General features: G+C 40.4%; 1 protein-coding gene across 5 annotated transcripts in view; it reads left to right on the top strand.

Moving 5' to 3' along the window:
* Window positions 1-15,115, top strand: part of KIF13A (kinesin family member 13A) — an 82,480-nt gene that overhangs the window by 36,401 nt on the left and 30,964 nt on the right. For all 5 annotated transcript variants that reach the window (XM_048507643.1, XM_048507645.1, XM_048507644.1 and 2 more), the window contains exons 9-14: window positions 3,293-3,405; window positions 6,513-6,624; window positions 7,594-7,806; window positions 8,055-8,165; window positions 10,085-10,219; window positions 12,995-13,125. In XM_048507643.1, coding sequence (XP_048363600.1) covers window positions 3,293-3,405; window positions 6,513-6,624; window positions 7,594-7,806; window positions 8,055-8,165; window positions 10,085-10,219; window positions 12,995-13,125 — 815 coding nt within the window. The remainder of the gene's footprint in view (window positions 1-3,292; window positions 3,406-6,512; window positions 6,625-7,593; window positions 7,807-8,054; window positions 8,166-10,084; window positions 10,220-12,994; window positions 13,126-15,115) is intronic.

Raw genomic sequence — 15,115 nt, 5'->3', positions numbered from 1 at the left:
GAAAAGTCAGGGTCTGTCTTTGCCAGCAGCAACTTCTTTTGCAATGGTGCCTCTCTCTAGGCCACAGACCAGACGATCCGCCTTAACATTTCTTCCAAATTGGAGAAATTACATTGTTGTGCCAACCGCTGCACAGACTGCAAACCATGAAATCTACCAGTAAATGTTTCAGTCCCCTCCTGATCATCATTTATAAAAAAACACTCCGTCTAGCTTATTTCTGACGGTTTAGGGGAATGAAATAAGGTTCCTTAATGTAGCCAGTATCTCTACAAGTGTTGCTGGTAAGTCTCTTGGCGCTCTATCGTAATGCTGAGGCGAGGTCGAAACACCCCTTCACCACAGAGGAGACTCAAAAAACACGGCTCTTTTCCCTTTTCTGGGTCTATTATGCCATTTGCCAGAAGATAAAATTCCCAATCGGGCCTCCATAACTCTGCCGGCTTCAAAGGGGAAACTCCAAATTAAACTGTTCCAGCTGCCCTTGAAAAGCCATAATTTACCTTGGGCTACAGTCGCTTGCTTCACCAAAAACACTGAATGCTAGACTCGTCATAAGTTTATCCTCGTCGCCAATATGTTATGTCTCAAAGAATCAGGAGTCGGAGGAACAAAACATGGTGCTTTATTTCAAAGCTGCTACTCACACATAGCCTTAAAATCACTCTGCAGCTGTGCTCAATATAACACACCTACTGATTACCAATTCCAGTGCAACAGCTGCAGACTCTTAAAACAATACAGTACCTCACAATCAATACAATACATTACATCTCCATTGTGAGAACTTCCCATTTACACCCACCCTTTGCTTCCTGTTGCTCAACTAGTTTTTAATCCATAGGAGGACTTCCTCTCTTATTCCTTCATTGCTGAGTATTCTCAATAGTCTTTGGTGAGGAACTTTGTCAAAAGCCTTTTGGAAATCCAAGTAGACAATGTCCACTGGTTCCCTCTTATCCACATGCCTGCTTGTTACACCTCTCAAAGAACTCTAAAGTAAGTTTGTGAAGACAGGACTTGCCCTGTAAAAGTCATGCTGAAGCTCTTTCCCCTCAGCAGAGTCTTGCTTTTGTACACATGTTTTACTAATTTTATACTTTAATAGTAGATTCACTACTAATTTGCCAGGAACAAGATGTCAAAACTGAGCTGGCTCTGTAGTCCTCCCTGGGTCCCCCTAGATCCCCTTTCTTAAATATTGGTGTGACATTGGCCATCTTCCAGTCTTCAGGGATGGAGGCAGATTTCAGGGATATGTTGCATATTAAAGTGAGAAGATCAGCCATTTTCATGCTTGAGCTCTTTAAGAACTCTTGGGTGGAATGCAATCTGGGCCAGGGGATTTGGTAGCATTTAGTTTATCAATGACTGCCAGAACTTCTCTCCCTTTGTCTACCACTATCTTCACTCAGGTTCCTTGTATTCCACCTCCTAAGGGAAGCTTTGGTTTCAGGTGCAGGAATTTTCCCACCTCACCTCCTCCTTGGAGTGAAGACAGATGCACAAGAAATTCATTCAGCTTCTCTGCAAATCTCCCTGTCATCCTTTTAGCACACCTTTTGTTCCTTTGTCATCTAACAGGCCTACCCACTTCCCTAGCTGGCTTCCTACTTTTGATGTGTAAGCCAGAAGAACTGTTTGTTGCTTTGAGTCTTGATGTTCATAGACCATGGGTTCCTCATAATCCTTTTTTGCCTCCCCTTACAGCTAACTTGCTTCTCTTTTTGCCACCATTTGTGTTCCCTCTGGTATTCTCTGTCATCAGAAGTCAAGTTGGACTTCCACATTTTCTAAAATACACCTTTTTTCATAATAATTTCCCTCCTAACCCCTCCCTTTGTTAACCCTTGGGTGGCTTTCTTTTGAACTAGGCGCTGCACATTCCTAACCTTCACGGAACACATTCCAGCTTTGGCTTTGCTTTTATGACTGTGTTTTTCAAATAACCTCCAAGCATCTTGGATAGTTTTGACTCTCTTGCAATTTTCCCTTTCCAAGCTTCCTGCGCACTATCCCCCTCATCTTTGAGAAATTCTACCCTTTCTAGAGAGGCTTAGATGTAAATAAACATTTAGTAGTTGTCCCACCCTGTCTCTCATTGCAGAGATGCACTGAATCTGATAGCAACTGTGCAGTCGGCTTGGCTTCCCTACTCGGCTCCAACAACACTTTGGACTTCCTTCCTGCACTAGAGTCCTGGGTCCCACATAGAAATTAGATCCTAGAGGATCACCTCCTCCTCCTGGTTGGTTCCAGACAAACCATCTGCTCTAAGCCACAGTCATTTAGCAAATCCAGGAATGCTCTCTCCTTACTATGACCTGAACATGCATTTTTCCAGTTTATATGGGGATAGTTAAAATCGCCCATTACCACTACATTTTTGCTTTTGTTAGCCTCTCTAATTTCTTTTTCCATCTCAGAATCCTCTTGTGCGTTTTGGTCAGGGGGACGATAATATATTCCTAATATTAAACTATCCTTCACCCCTGGTATTGATATGCTGGTATTGATATACCAGTTCAGCATTCTGAGCATCTTGGTTTGGTTCCATGATAGGCTGACAATTTGACTGTGTCTAGGAGGAATATTTACTGATTACTTGAAAGGTAACGTGTAGCTAGAGTTGTTTACTCAAGCATTCATATGGGTATATGCGATTGTTGTTTCAAAGTATATCCTCTTAAAATTTATAGGGGAATTGCTTGTTTTAATATTGCCCCATGGAAGTCTGTGGTTCACATGGAGGGCTAAAAGCTAGGGATCACTACTAGGTTAAAAACAGAGCATAAACAAGGGACAGACAGCATCCTGTACATTGAAAACCAGAAAGGTTTTCATGGGCTGTTCTGTACCTGCTCATTCCTGTATGAATGCACAATTGGATCACACAAAGAACATGACCCAAAAGTAAGTAAGTGCAATTCTGTTTTCTTAGGGCTGGGGTAGAAAGAAAATTTCCATCATGCATCTTTTGTTACAACTGTTTATGTGTCATCATTTATGCCTAATGGCAAAATTAATTTTGACTATGCAAATACTTAATGCTGATTCAGCATAATCAAATGAGAAATGGGCTTATTAAACTTATTGATTGCTAACCATTTTGTAGGTAATGATGGGTATTTGTTACATTAAGAATGTAAAAACAACAACAAGACTAAAGCGACTGTTTGAAATAGCTGAAGAACAGCAATATACTTTTGGTTCTTCTCATCGTTTGTTACACTGTGTAAACTTTTCAGAAGTTTTATTGTTTCTCTCAATGCTGTTATTTGTTTCTGTTTAGAACTCAGGAGAGAAAGTGAGTAAAGTCAGTCTGGTAGATTTGGCTGGAAGCGAAAGAGTCTCTAAAACAGGAGCAGCGGGAGAACGTCTGAAAGAAGGCAGCAACATCAACAAGTAAGGGTACTGGTGCTTTCCAAAGCAACATTCCTTCTAGTTGTATTTATCAGAAGCCTTTTTAAACAAAGATTCTAGTCATCAGACTGCATTCTAAATATGTCTTCAAGTGTGAAATAAAATAGCTCTTTTTCTGTAGGCCTTTTCCATTAGTGGAAGGACAGCAGCAGTCCTTTTAATTAAAAGGTGTTCCCAAATTACAGTATCCTTATGAACCAGTTTGCCCTGGCGGCTGTGGACTTTGCATCAGCTTGTGAATCTTGCAGACTTTAAGGCTTTAGGAGTCTTACTGCATTGTGTTATAAAAATGGAAAAGTAGCTAACAGGCAGCAAGCCCAAGCTTAAGGGTGTGTAGCCTTTGAAGGAGGCTGGGCCTCTCATAACTGAAGCAACAAGTTGTTACATGACACTTTAATATAATAACTAGGGGTGTACAGTGAAAAAAATGATATTTCTCAGATTCAGGTATAACGGACCTGAAATTTTTGAATAGATCTGAAAAAAGCTGAATCTCCATACCGGGGTGTGTGTGTGTGGGGGGTGTGGGTGGGTGTGTTCAGGCTTTTTTTGGAATATCAAAAATGTTGGGTGTCTATCATACTCCATGAGAAATCTTTGCAGGGCTCTGGGAAGTAGTTTGTAAGATAGAGATGCCAAATGTACAGCAGAACTGCTGGTGACTCTCCTTAGAAGAACCCCTGAGTTTGGTAAAGATTGGATCAGGGGTCCAATTTTATGGGCTCCCAAAGAGAGCCCCATTGATCTTCCATTGTTCTTAAAGGAGGAGAAATGGGACCACCTGACCCAAACTTCACCAAACTTAGGGGTTTGTGTAAAGAGAGGCAGTAACTGTTCCATTGCAAATTTGGTGTCTTCATCTTAAAAAACTGCCCTCCCAGAGTCCTCCCCCACCAAGATTTCCCTTCGGTTTCAATGCAGCCATGTCCTTACCCCCACCCCGTGTGAATTGAGCAACAGCGGATTAGGCAGCTCTTTAAACATTTAAAGAGCACTTTGACTGGAGCTGAAAAAGCTGAAAATTATCAATTTTTCAAATACTACTTTTTAGGCACCATTTGTGGAGGGAAAAGCCTTTTTGGTTTGGCATATCATAACAAACATCACTGTCAATAACTGTTGCTTTCTTTCACAGGAACAAGAAAACTAACACTATTGCTTTGAATCACAGTAATGTCTTTAGGAAGATAAGCTGTGCAGTGCTTTCCTCAAGATGTTTAAAAGCTGCCTGTTTTGCTTCTTGTACTGTTTTCTTAAAAAGCAACCGACCTGTCATGAAGTCACAAAAAGCTCCATTAATCTGCTCAAAAATATTTAATAGGGGAGAGGTGTATGTGGACACTTTCCCTTCTGTCTCTCAGATGACCAGTGTCCCTGTGTGTCTGTTTTAAACTGCAGCAAGGGAACACAGATCCGACATCTGACAATCCCTTCAGAAAGCAAAGCTTTCAGCTAAGAGTACAAAGTTGTTCACTCAGCCTCTGCCTCTCCAAAAACTGTCCTCCAACTGTCGTTTCTGTTCAAATTAACCACCCACTGATTGGCTGGAGGACAGAGTGCCAGTTAATCAGAAGTGATCTCTCTCGCTCATGTTTGTAGTGTTAACTCTTTATATTCAGGTTGGCTCTTAGTTACAAAGTCCTGGAATCCAGCACAGCATGCCAGTCTAGTGTGCCCCCTAGTGAGAGGCTGTGTGTGACCCCTCAGTTGATAGAAAGGCCCAGTCATAGTCACCTTGTGTGAACGAATGGGTGAATGAATCATTGTGGCAGCTAGTAACAGTATTTAATCATTTGTGTATTTAATGATGCATATAGAAGCTATCTGCATTTGGGAAAGTACTGTACATTCAGTTAAGCATTTCCTCCAATAACTTTGGGGCAGGTTTTTTGTTTACATAAAATTCAATAGCATGTGGCCAAGCGTTCTCTGAAATAAAGATAAAACATGGAGCTTTGTGGGTGTATATCATATTAGGCTGCCAGGGAAACACATTCAAAGGTTGCAGCAAACATTTGTTTGTCCATGATTGGCACAAACAGGGCTAGTTCTGGTGCTCATATGCTATTCTCTCTCTTCCCCTCATGCATGTTGTACATTTGAAAGCTTCCTCGTTTGAGAAGCCTTGAATCAAACCAGTTTTCTGTGCTGACCAATTTTAGGAGCCAGAGTGAATAATATTCTCTTTCACCCCTGTGTAGTAGGATTTCTAAACTTGGGATTAGACCACGTTTTACCGTTCACTTTGCCCTGACACCTGTGCTTTGGATGTCATAGCAAATTGGCACTTAAGTTGCAACTTACTAGACTAGAAAGCCTTCAGTCCTGTTGGAAGCACAAGAGAACAAGAGTCAGTGGTTTGTCATACCATCTGAATACAGCTGCTGTGCTGTTTCTTAGATATTTCAATGATTACTTTATTATATAGTACTATAAATATAATAGTCATAATATGGAATATGCTTGAACTAGTTACATTATATTGCATCTTCTTTAAAATATTTAGCCCATGAGACCAGAAAGATAATAGTTTATTTTCTTTGTTGGAGTATGCTTAAACAAACTTTAAAAGCCAAGTAGTTAAAAGCCAAGTAGTATTAAAGGTTTATTACTCTGTAATGTCTTGTTTATTAAATTGTCTGTTGCTGGTTGGGGAGAAGCTGTCTGTTGTGGAACAGTTTTGGTTTAAACGGTTTCTTGTGTTTAAACATGCATTCCTTGTGAAATCTTACCCTTTTTTCTCCTTCTGTCTCTTGTATCTACCCACTTTCTGGGAGGTCTTTCCTTTGACTGTGTGTGGTACTGCATAGTAGTCCCATTGTAACGTACTATTAGTGTTCCTTCTGACCTTGAAGTATGTTGCTGCTTGTTAATGCCCTTAGTTTCAGAACCCATTAGCTTTGCAGACATGTCTCCGTAGACTTTATAAGTTCTGTGGCTCATATTATGACTGGAATTAGTTTATCTTCACAAATTTATTTTATATTACAGTCTGTTTTTTAAATTTCAGAATTACTTGTTATTGTATATTTTGCTGAATCACATACCTGTTACTTGTTCAAGCCGCTGACAATTTGCTGCTTCCATAGGTCACTCTCAACACTAGGTTTGGTTATCTCATCACTTGCAGACCAAGCAGCAGGAAAGGGGAAAAGCAAGTTCGTGCCTTACAGAGACTCTGTACTCACATGGCTTCTCAAGGTAAAATAGAGTTCTGTTCTACTGTTAAAGGAAAATGAAAGGCCCTTGGAGTGATATCTTACTCCACTGTAACCAGTGTACAAGCATCTGATTTTTAATGAAGATGGAAATATCTGAAATTCTTGGAATCTCCAGGCTCTGTGTGGAGTTTGGGTGCTTGCAGTTCAACACTGGGATCAACCTGGTCGACCCAGCATTCAACTCTGCACTGTTGCCTCTGAACTCTACATGGGTCCATGTGAAGTTTCGAAGCAGATGAGTTCTTGGGGTTCAATAACCCAAATAAATTACAAAAAAACAATGAAGCATTATCAGCTTTTTTGGTTTTTTTTTTAATTATTGGTCTGCTAGCCCAATTGTGAAAAAATTGATCAAACATTTTGCCCACCCCTACTCAGTAATTACACAGTGCTTGCACAAGGGAGTAACTGTACCTTTAAGAGCCTTTTGCCTGGGGTCTACCTTTACTGTTAAGAGCACTTCTGGACACATATTGTAGACTTTAAGTTACCTGCAAAAGGGGAAGTGACCAGTGGTGGGATTCAAATAAATTAACAACCGGTTCCGGTGGTGGGATTCAAATAATTTAACAACTGGTTGTTTACAAGCACCATTTTAACAACCGATTCTGCCGAAGTGATGCGAACCTGCTGAATCCCACCACTGGAAGTGACAGATGCTTATCCTAGTCCTTATTCAGCTGGCTCAAACACTCCCAATGTGATGCCTTCTGTATTCTCTTTTGCTTATTGTGGATTTGTCATTGCCTATTCAATTGTAAAACTGTTTTTTGTCGTTCCTTTTCTGTGGCCTCATAGATTTTTTTCCTGTAGCTTTTTTTCTTTTTTGTAGCTTCAAGGGCATCATCATTTTTGAAATATGTGTTGAACAGGGTAAAATAGTAAATTTAAGGGCAGTTTTTCCAACCTGTTCGGGTTTTTTGATGCCGTCTGTAAATATACCACATAGGACAATTTGGGAGGAAATAGCCAAACAGCCATGATAGCTACAATCAGTCCGGCTGCTGATAATTATGAAGAGACACTCTCTACACTGAGATATGCAGACCGAGCCAAAAGGATAGTTAATCACGCAATAGTCAATGAAGATCCAAATGCCCGGGTCATCAGAGAACTGCGAGAAGAAGTAGAAAAACTAAAAGAGCAACTTTCTCAAGCAGAGGTAAACACTGTCAGAATTTTATGTGCCTGATAATTTTCAGTGGCATACTATATGCTTTTTATTGTATCTCTTTTGCAGCAAAAAATAATAGGACAAGTTGCTCAATCTCGCCTTTTTAAACAGATCTGAAATATAAAGATAAAATCTTTCTCTAAAATCCTTGTGGGAAGGGATGCATGCAACTAGAATGATTGCTCAGTTTTCCCCTTTAGAAAATTGTCAGTAATTGTCATTTTCTGGTTACTAAGGCTATGAAGGCACCAGAGTTAAAAGAAAAATTGGAGGAATCTGAGAAACTGATAAAAGAACTGACTGTCACTTGGGAGGAGAAACTTAGGAAAACAGAAGAAATCGCACAGGTATTTAAGTATTTCTTCATATTAAATACTTGATTGGCACAACTAAACATCACTGAGTTTATATGAAAAATATAACCACACTTTACATTTAAAAAACAGATCTGGCTGTGGACTTTTCTGGTAATAACCAGTTTGTTTGTTTTTAATTTTATTGGTACAAACACTATTTTGGTGGGTTGCTAGCACAAACTTTGTCCAGAGCATAAATGAGGTGTGCTCTGATATACTGTACACAAAGGTAACAGTTGATTTGACACTCTCTACTATATCATGTGGAAGACCAAAAAATCTCCAGTGTGGCCAAAGGCCTCACTTTTCTGTTTTGGATGCCTAAGTACTAATTAGGGCATGCTCACTTCTGCTGGTAGAGCATACTGGTTATAACTCAGCTACTACCGTGTTTCCCCGAATATAAGACATCCCCTGAAAATAAGACATAGCGCATCTTTGGGAGCAAAAATTAATATAAGACAGTGTCTTATATTAATTTTTGCTCCCAAAGATGCGCTATGTCTTATTCTTCTAGAGGATGTTCCTATTTTTCCAGGTTCCACTGTTTGTCGGGCATGCTTCCAAACAAAAACTTTGCTATGTCTTACTTTCGGGGGATGCCTTATATTTCGCACTTCAGCAAAACCTCTACTATGTCTTATTTTTCGGGGATGTCTTATATTCGGGGAAACAGGGTAAGTAGGAAGTCCCTGGTTTGACCCTCATCACTGTAATTCACTCGCTGTGGGATCGTTAGCAAACAGTGCTTTGACCCCTCAAAACTGCAATATGGAGACAATGGCTTTTGTTACAGGGCTGTATGATGATACTAGTAAAGAAAAGCTGAAGAGGCAGGCTTACTTAATTTGTTTATTTTTCAACATTTTGTCTGTGAAATTTGTGTGGGAATTTTTAGCTCAGTGGAAATCACCCCTGACTTGATTATCTAATATAACTACTTTGAGACCATGAATCTGTTTCATCTTCATTAGCACCTCTAGTACTAATTAGCGGTCAGTTACTGTGAAAGAAAAGATGAGAACAATTCAAAACCATGTTTTCTTTTAAAATAATTGAATATATCAGTCAACTGAAATTTACAACACATTGAGAAAAATTTAATTGTATAATTTCCATAGTTTCAAATGAAGCTGACAGCAGAACTGTAGCCAGGGGGAACTACACCCGTGGCATGCAGGTGCCCCAGCCACGCCCCCGGAATGCCCCTGCACTGGTGCGCGCCCAGTGCGTCGTGCACGCCCCTGTCCCCTTGGCTCTACGCCACTGGCTGGCAGTACTGTGTGGTCCAGGAATCCCAACCTTTTAAAGCCTTGTGTGCACCTTTGGAATTCTATATAAATAACAGTGCAGTATAGATGAACAAAACCAAATCAAAATAAGTGAAAGGTATGTATAGTGCAGCTACAATCTGACACCAAGTAAAAATTTTATGCAATAGGAAGGTGCAACCCAACAGGTCTCCTGAGCAAGAGATCAAAGAATAACTGCTGCAGGAGGTGAAGCTAACTCCAGAATGTTAGGGAGAAATGTTTTATATATGATGTCAACAATTCTTCGTCAACATGTCAGGAAGAAGCTCTGTTTATCAGCTTGGCTTTTATCTGCACCACCAGTCAGCAGTCCCACTTGGCAAAAACCCACCTAGCTTTACTCACTTCCTAAAAGAATTGGGGGTGCCAGGAAAGGTGCTGACAGGTGCCATGGTACCCATGGGCATTATGTTGGGATTTCCATGCTACTCTCTTTCACAACTTGAAGAGCAGGATTCTTGCACCACTGACGGAGTGGGAATGACTGCACTGGTGCAGATTAATGTATATTTTGCTTTTATTTGCATTGTGTTTAGATTTGATATTGCCCAAGTGAATTGTGTCTGGTATGTTTAAAATATAATGTGTGTTTTGCAGGAGAGACAAAGGCAGCTAGAAAGCATGGGTATTTCCCTTGAATCTTCCGGCATCAAAGTTGGGGAAGATAAATGCTTTCTGGTGAATCTAAATGCAGACCCTGCACTCAATGAATTACTGGTTTATTATTTAAAGGTAAGAAGGAATTCTTAAAGTGAACGACAAATGCTTTGGAGCTTCTTTTTAAATGTACTGCCTAAATCAGAATTTTATAGCACTGGGTGCTAAAAACGTAATCATCAAAATTGTTGAAGATCAGTTCTTTACTAAGCAAGTTTTGGTATAAAACATACTTTTCTAATATTCAGTTTTCAGAATTGAGAAATGGTTGTGATTTTGTTCTATTAGTGCTGCTTTGTAGTCAATTGGAAAAGATAGTGGTCTCCAGCCTGTCTTTCCCTTCTAGCATTTTGTAATGCTTTTGGTTCAGAAACTCAAATTTAAATTCTAAACTTGCATTTTTTTGGTATACACCCAGCACGGCTATATCCCCTCGGATAGGTGTTTAGATATCAAATTCATGTACCACAGGATTTTAAAAAATCAAATATCTGGCTTAACACAGGATATGTATGCAATCCTACTATATAATTGAGCAGAGTGTTCCTGACAACGAACCAAAAAAGGCAAGGGCTGCTGGGAAGTGTGGTTCACAGCCATCCAGGAAAGCCCAGATTCCAGCTCCTCCTGGAGAAGCAAGGACTACATTTCCCATCAGCCCTTACTGTTACAAGCCATACTTCCCTCCTCCCCCACAGTGTGCTTCTCTCTGGTAGCAGGGAGCCTTGAAAAGGGGGGGGGAATGCAGGAGCAAGCTATCCTCCCCCCCCCCCCCCCCCGGTGTGCTTTTCCTTGCCAGGACTAGGTCCCTGTGGTGAACTTTGAAAGACTTCCTTCCTGGGAACACAGGACAAACTCTGTCAGGCTGTGGCTGAGCTGGAAGAGCCCATTTGTAAAAGTTAGAGGAGCTTGTTTGTGTGTGCGTTTGGGGCGGAATCTGAGAAAGGGGAGCCCTTTTGCAAAGTTAGGAGAGGCTATCTGTGTGTAGGGGGTGGAATCTGAAAAAGAGCCTGTATATTTTGTTTTGTAGGCTAGGTTTTTATTATCTGTGGTAAATTGCAGGGGCAGGTGGGGAAAAAGGCAGGAAGGGTTGCCCCCTCAGCCCTTAACCCACCAACTGTTGTCTACAGCCCATTGTATTTGTTTGTACAATGGGCATTATTGCTAGCTATTAATAAATGTAATTGTCAGTGTGCATGTTAGCAAGCTGTGTGCTCTTGACTGAGCTCTGCCTTTAAGACTCCTGGATATTTCCCCTCTCATGTGTTTTGAAAAGTATAGACTAAGGCTCCCATTATAACGCACCTGGGATGGACTATAGTGAAGCTTCAGTTACAAAGCTGAGTAGGCCTAGCCCTTTAATTCTTGCTTATGTCTCCTGGTATGTTCCCCAAAGAGCCCAAAAGTGTTTGGCGAAAGACAATTTACTGGTGGTCCCTGGCCTGAAGACTGTCTGACTGTCCTCAATCAGGACTAGGACCTTTTAAACCCTGGCCCCAGCATGGTGGAATGCTCTGTTAAGTGAGATGCGGGCCCTGCAGGATCTGTTACAAATCTGCAGGGCCTGTAAGACAGAGCAGTTCAGCCAGGTTGAGGGCATTAAGATCTGTTAAGTAATCTAGCCTCCTCTCCCCTTCCCTTTCCTTGTTTTCCTTTTGCCTTTGCCCAGTGGTGGGATCCAAAAATTTTAGTAACAGGTTCCCATGGTGGTGGGATTCAAACTGTGGTGTATGCCAATGTCGTGGAACTGGAAGTGAGACAATCTACGGGCGTGGCCAGGCATTCCAGGGCGGGGCATTCTTAGTGAGAAAGACTGTACGCAAGGGCACGAGTCAGCTGCACCGGGTCTCCTTGCGCTGAAGGGAAATGAGATGCAACACAGGCTGCTGGCTGGCCATTTACAAACCGTGCACCTCCTGCTAGACTGCTTCAAGTTCTGCGCACTACTGCTGAGAGGAGGGGCGTAACTAAGGCAAAAATCATGTGGCAAAATCACCAATTAGTAACCCCCTCTCGGCACACACAAATAATTAGTAACCTACTTTCGGGAACCTGTGAGAACCTGCTGGATCCCACCTCTGCCTTTGCCTTCCCCATTGTTGTCCTTTCCCCCTTTTCTTTCCTTCCCCTTCTGAAGGTATGAGTGATGATTTGGGGGGTGGGAGTGATATTTTACTAGGAATATTTTGTTCCTCAGAGGAAACATATGATGCCAGAGGTTATACTTCACAGTACTGTTGTTTTAGTATTGTTTTAACTGTAAGTTGCCCTGAGCCCATTGGGAAAGGGGGGCCTAAAAGTCGAATAAAACAAAACAAATCTTATGAGGAATGCATAGAAAAGATAGTTTCTTAAACATTTCTAATAAACCAAACAGAATGCTCCAGTCCTTTCTCCTTGAAATACTGACAATTAAACTGTGAAAATGTTGCTTGTTTGCAAAAGTTATTTTGCTGTCCCTATATATATATATATATAGCATTGGGTTTGGTATATTTTTGTTTGCACAAGCAGGGCCTCAGAGATTCCATCTTCACTTCTCCTGTGTCACTTCTCACATTGTCCTTAAAAGGCTCTCAGCCCTCAGGAGCAGATTTTTGAATGGTTGCAGCAAGAAGATAGAAAAGATTTGTGATAGGAACTCATCTTTCGTACATTGTTTTGACACTCCTGTCATACTTTTCATATTCTGGGAAATCACTTAGAATGCTATCTAGGAGGACATAAATTGTATCTGCCAGGCAAATACTATTTCATTGTATAATGAACTTCATTGTGAGATTTCTTTGTGGGTTCTGCATAATGATAAAAGCAATAGGTTTTATTTTTATTTTATCTGTCTTTAATGAGGATCACACCAGGGTTGGTGCAGATACATCTCAGGATATACAGCTGTTTGGAATAGGCATCCAACCAGAGCATTGTGTGATAGATATTGCAACAGATGGGGAAATTTCTCTCTCGCCAAAAGAAAATGCAAGGTAAGCACAGTGGGCTTAATACCTTGTAAAGTCTTGACGTATAAAATCATCTGACAATTTATTTCCAATTCCCAAATAACATAAGAATTAGTTACCTTACGAATTAGAAACTTCTGATTAATCAAGGAGAGAGTCTTCAAGCTCCTAACTTAGGTATAGTCTTAAGCTTAAACTGAGCAGAGAGGAAGCGGTGTTGAAGCCTCCACCTTCCCATGGGAAGCAATCTTCTGCTAGGGGTGTGCGTTCAGATAGGCTGAACCAAAAAGGTGGCAATTTGAATGAAGCCAAAAGCCCCACCCCCCATTTTTTTACATAGGAAACAATTGACAATCCCATTAGATCAGTGGGGGCACCTCTTTGGGGCGGCCCATAAAATTGGACTTCCTGACCCAAACTTCATCATACTTGTGGGATCTTCTAAGGAGAGTCACCTGCACCTCTGCTGCAAATTTGATTTCTCTACATTTAAAAAGCCCTCTCTGGAGCTCCAGAAAAATTCCTTATAGACTTTAATGACACTGAAAATTTTCAAATATCCAAAAAAGGCCAAAAAAAGCCCCCCCACCCCCACCCCACCCTTTTACTGGTATGAGTATTCAGCTTTTTTGGCTTTTAAAAAAAAATCGGGTCCAATACACGTGGACCCCAAAAAATACCCCCCCCCCTCCAAAAATGGTACACACTCCTATCTTCCACCTGTGGTTTGTCAGACAGCACCAGCAGGCTCATAACATGATGGATCCTATTCTGCCTCTGAGTTCTTTCTAACTTGACTGTCCATGAACTACGGTATATAAACAAGATCTCTTGATGTGAGTGGGGAAGGGTGGCACTATTTTTATACTGACATGGTAGCCTCAGTTGAAATAGTTTGATTTATTTGCCTTGTGCTGTGGCAATAGGAATTTATTTAACAATGTGGTTTCTTAACAGATTATCATATCCTTTCTTTTCTCTTATTACTATGATGCTGCTAGTGGGAGGTGGGGTTGACAGTTAGGTTTGGGATTTTAATTTTTGTGTGTGTTTTTATTATTATTATTATTATTATTATTATTATTATTATTATTATTATTATTATTATTATTATTATTATTATATTTATAGACCGCCCTCCCCTGAAGGGCTCAGGGTTTTTTAAGAGATGATTTTATGTAGCTGCCTGGACAGTAGCTGCCTGGACAGTGAGGATATAGGTGGGGGGCGGGTCTAAATTTTAAAAAGACTACTTTAATAGTATAAGTGGAATATGGGACATCTGTTTCATTTCACCTGGTGACTGCTAAGCGTAGTTGTTTAATCTTCTTAATTAGTTTTCTTTAATTGTACTTTAATCTTTTCTCTAAACTTTTTGCAGTATTAAAAATAATCAGAAATGTAGTAGAAAAATATTTTAGTAAGATTGCTTTCTACTGTAATTTACTTCTTGGCCTGCTTTTAGCATGATACATTAAGTTGCTAAGTTGTAGGCCTGCATAAGATATGATATACGTGTATAGATGAGCACATTCATTCCAATTAGCAAGATGTGTCTTACTGTTTTGTTTTGCACTGCAACAAAGTAAAAGCATAGAACTTGAAACAGATAGTGTTCAACATGGTGATAAGATTGCATGACTAAGATTTAGTCATTTTGACTGGCAAGAGCAACGCAGCGTGTTGCTGGAAAAAATGTATAACTGAATAGGCTCTGTTTAATTTGTGCTTCATCCAAAATGCTTAAGTGGGTACAAACCGTGTTGCCAGAGCTACATCTGACCACAAATGAGTCATTTCATTGCTGACTTTTGTGTGGTTTGAAAAAAACTTCTTGGTGATATGGAGGTGAATGCTGTATCAGGTGGAACACTGAGTAATCAGATATTTTAAATGTTGCCTTTTTTTTTTCCTGGGAGGAAATGAACTTAAGCGTTCTAATTTTTTTCAGTGCTAGAAATTATGACATTTTTGTTGTTAGCTGTGGCTAACATGTGAGATAAATTTTTTTCAG

This window comes from Sphaerodactylus townsendi, linkage group LG09 (assembly GCF_021028975.2).
Source record: "Sphaerodactylus townsendi isolate TG3544 linkage group LG09, MPM_Stown_v2.3, whole genome shotgun sequence".
NCBI classification, from domain to species: domain Eukaryota; kingdom Metazoa; phylum Chordata; class Lepidosauria; order Squamata; family Sphaerodactylidae; genus Sphaerodactylus; species Sphaerodactylus townsendi.
This window is presented reverse-complemented; position numbering and strand designations above follow the sequence as displayed.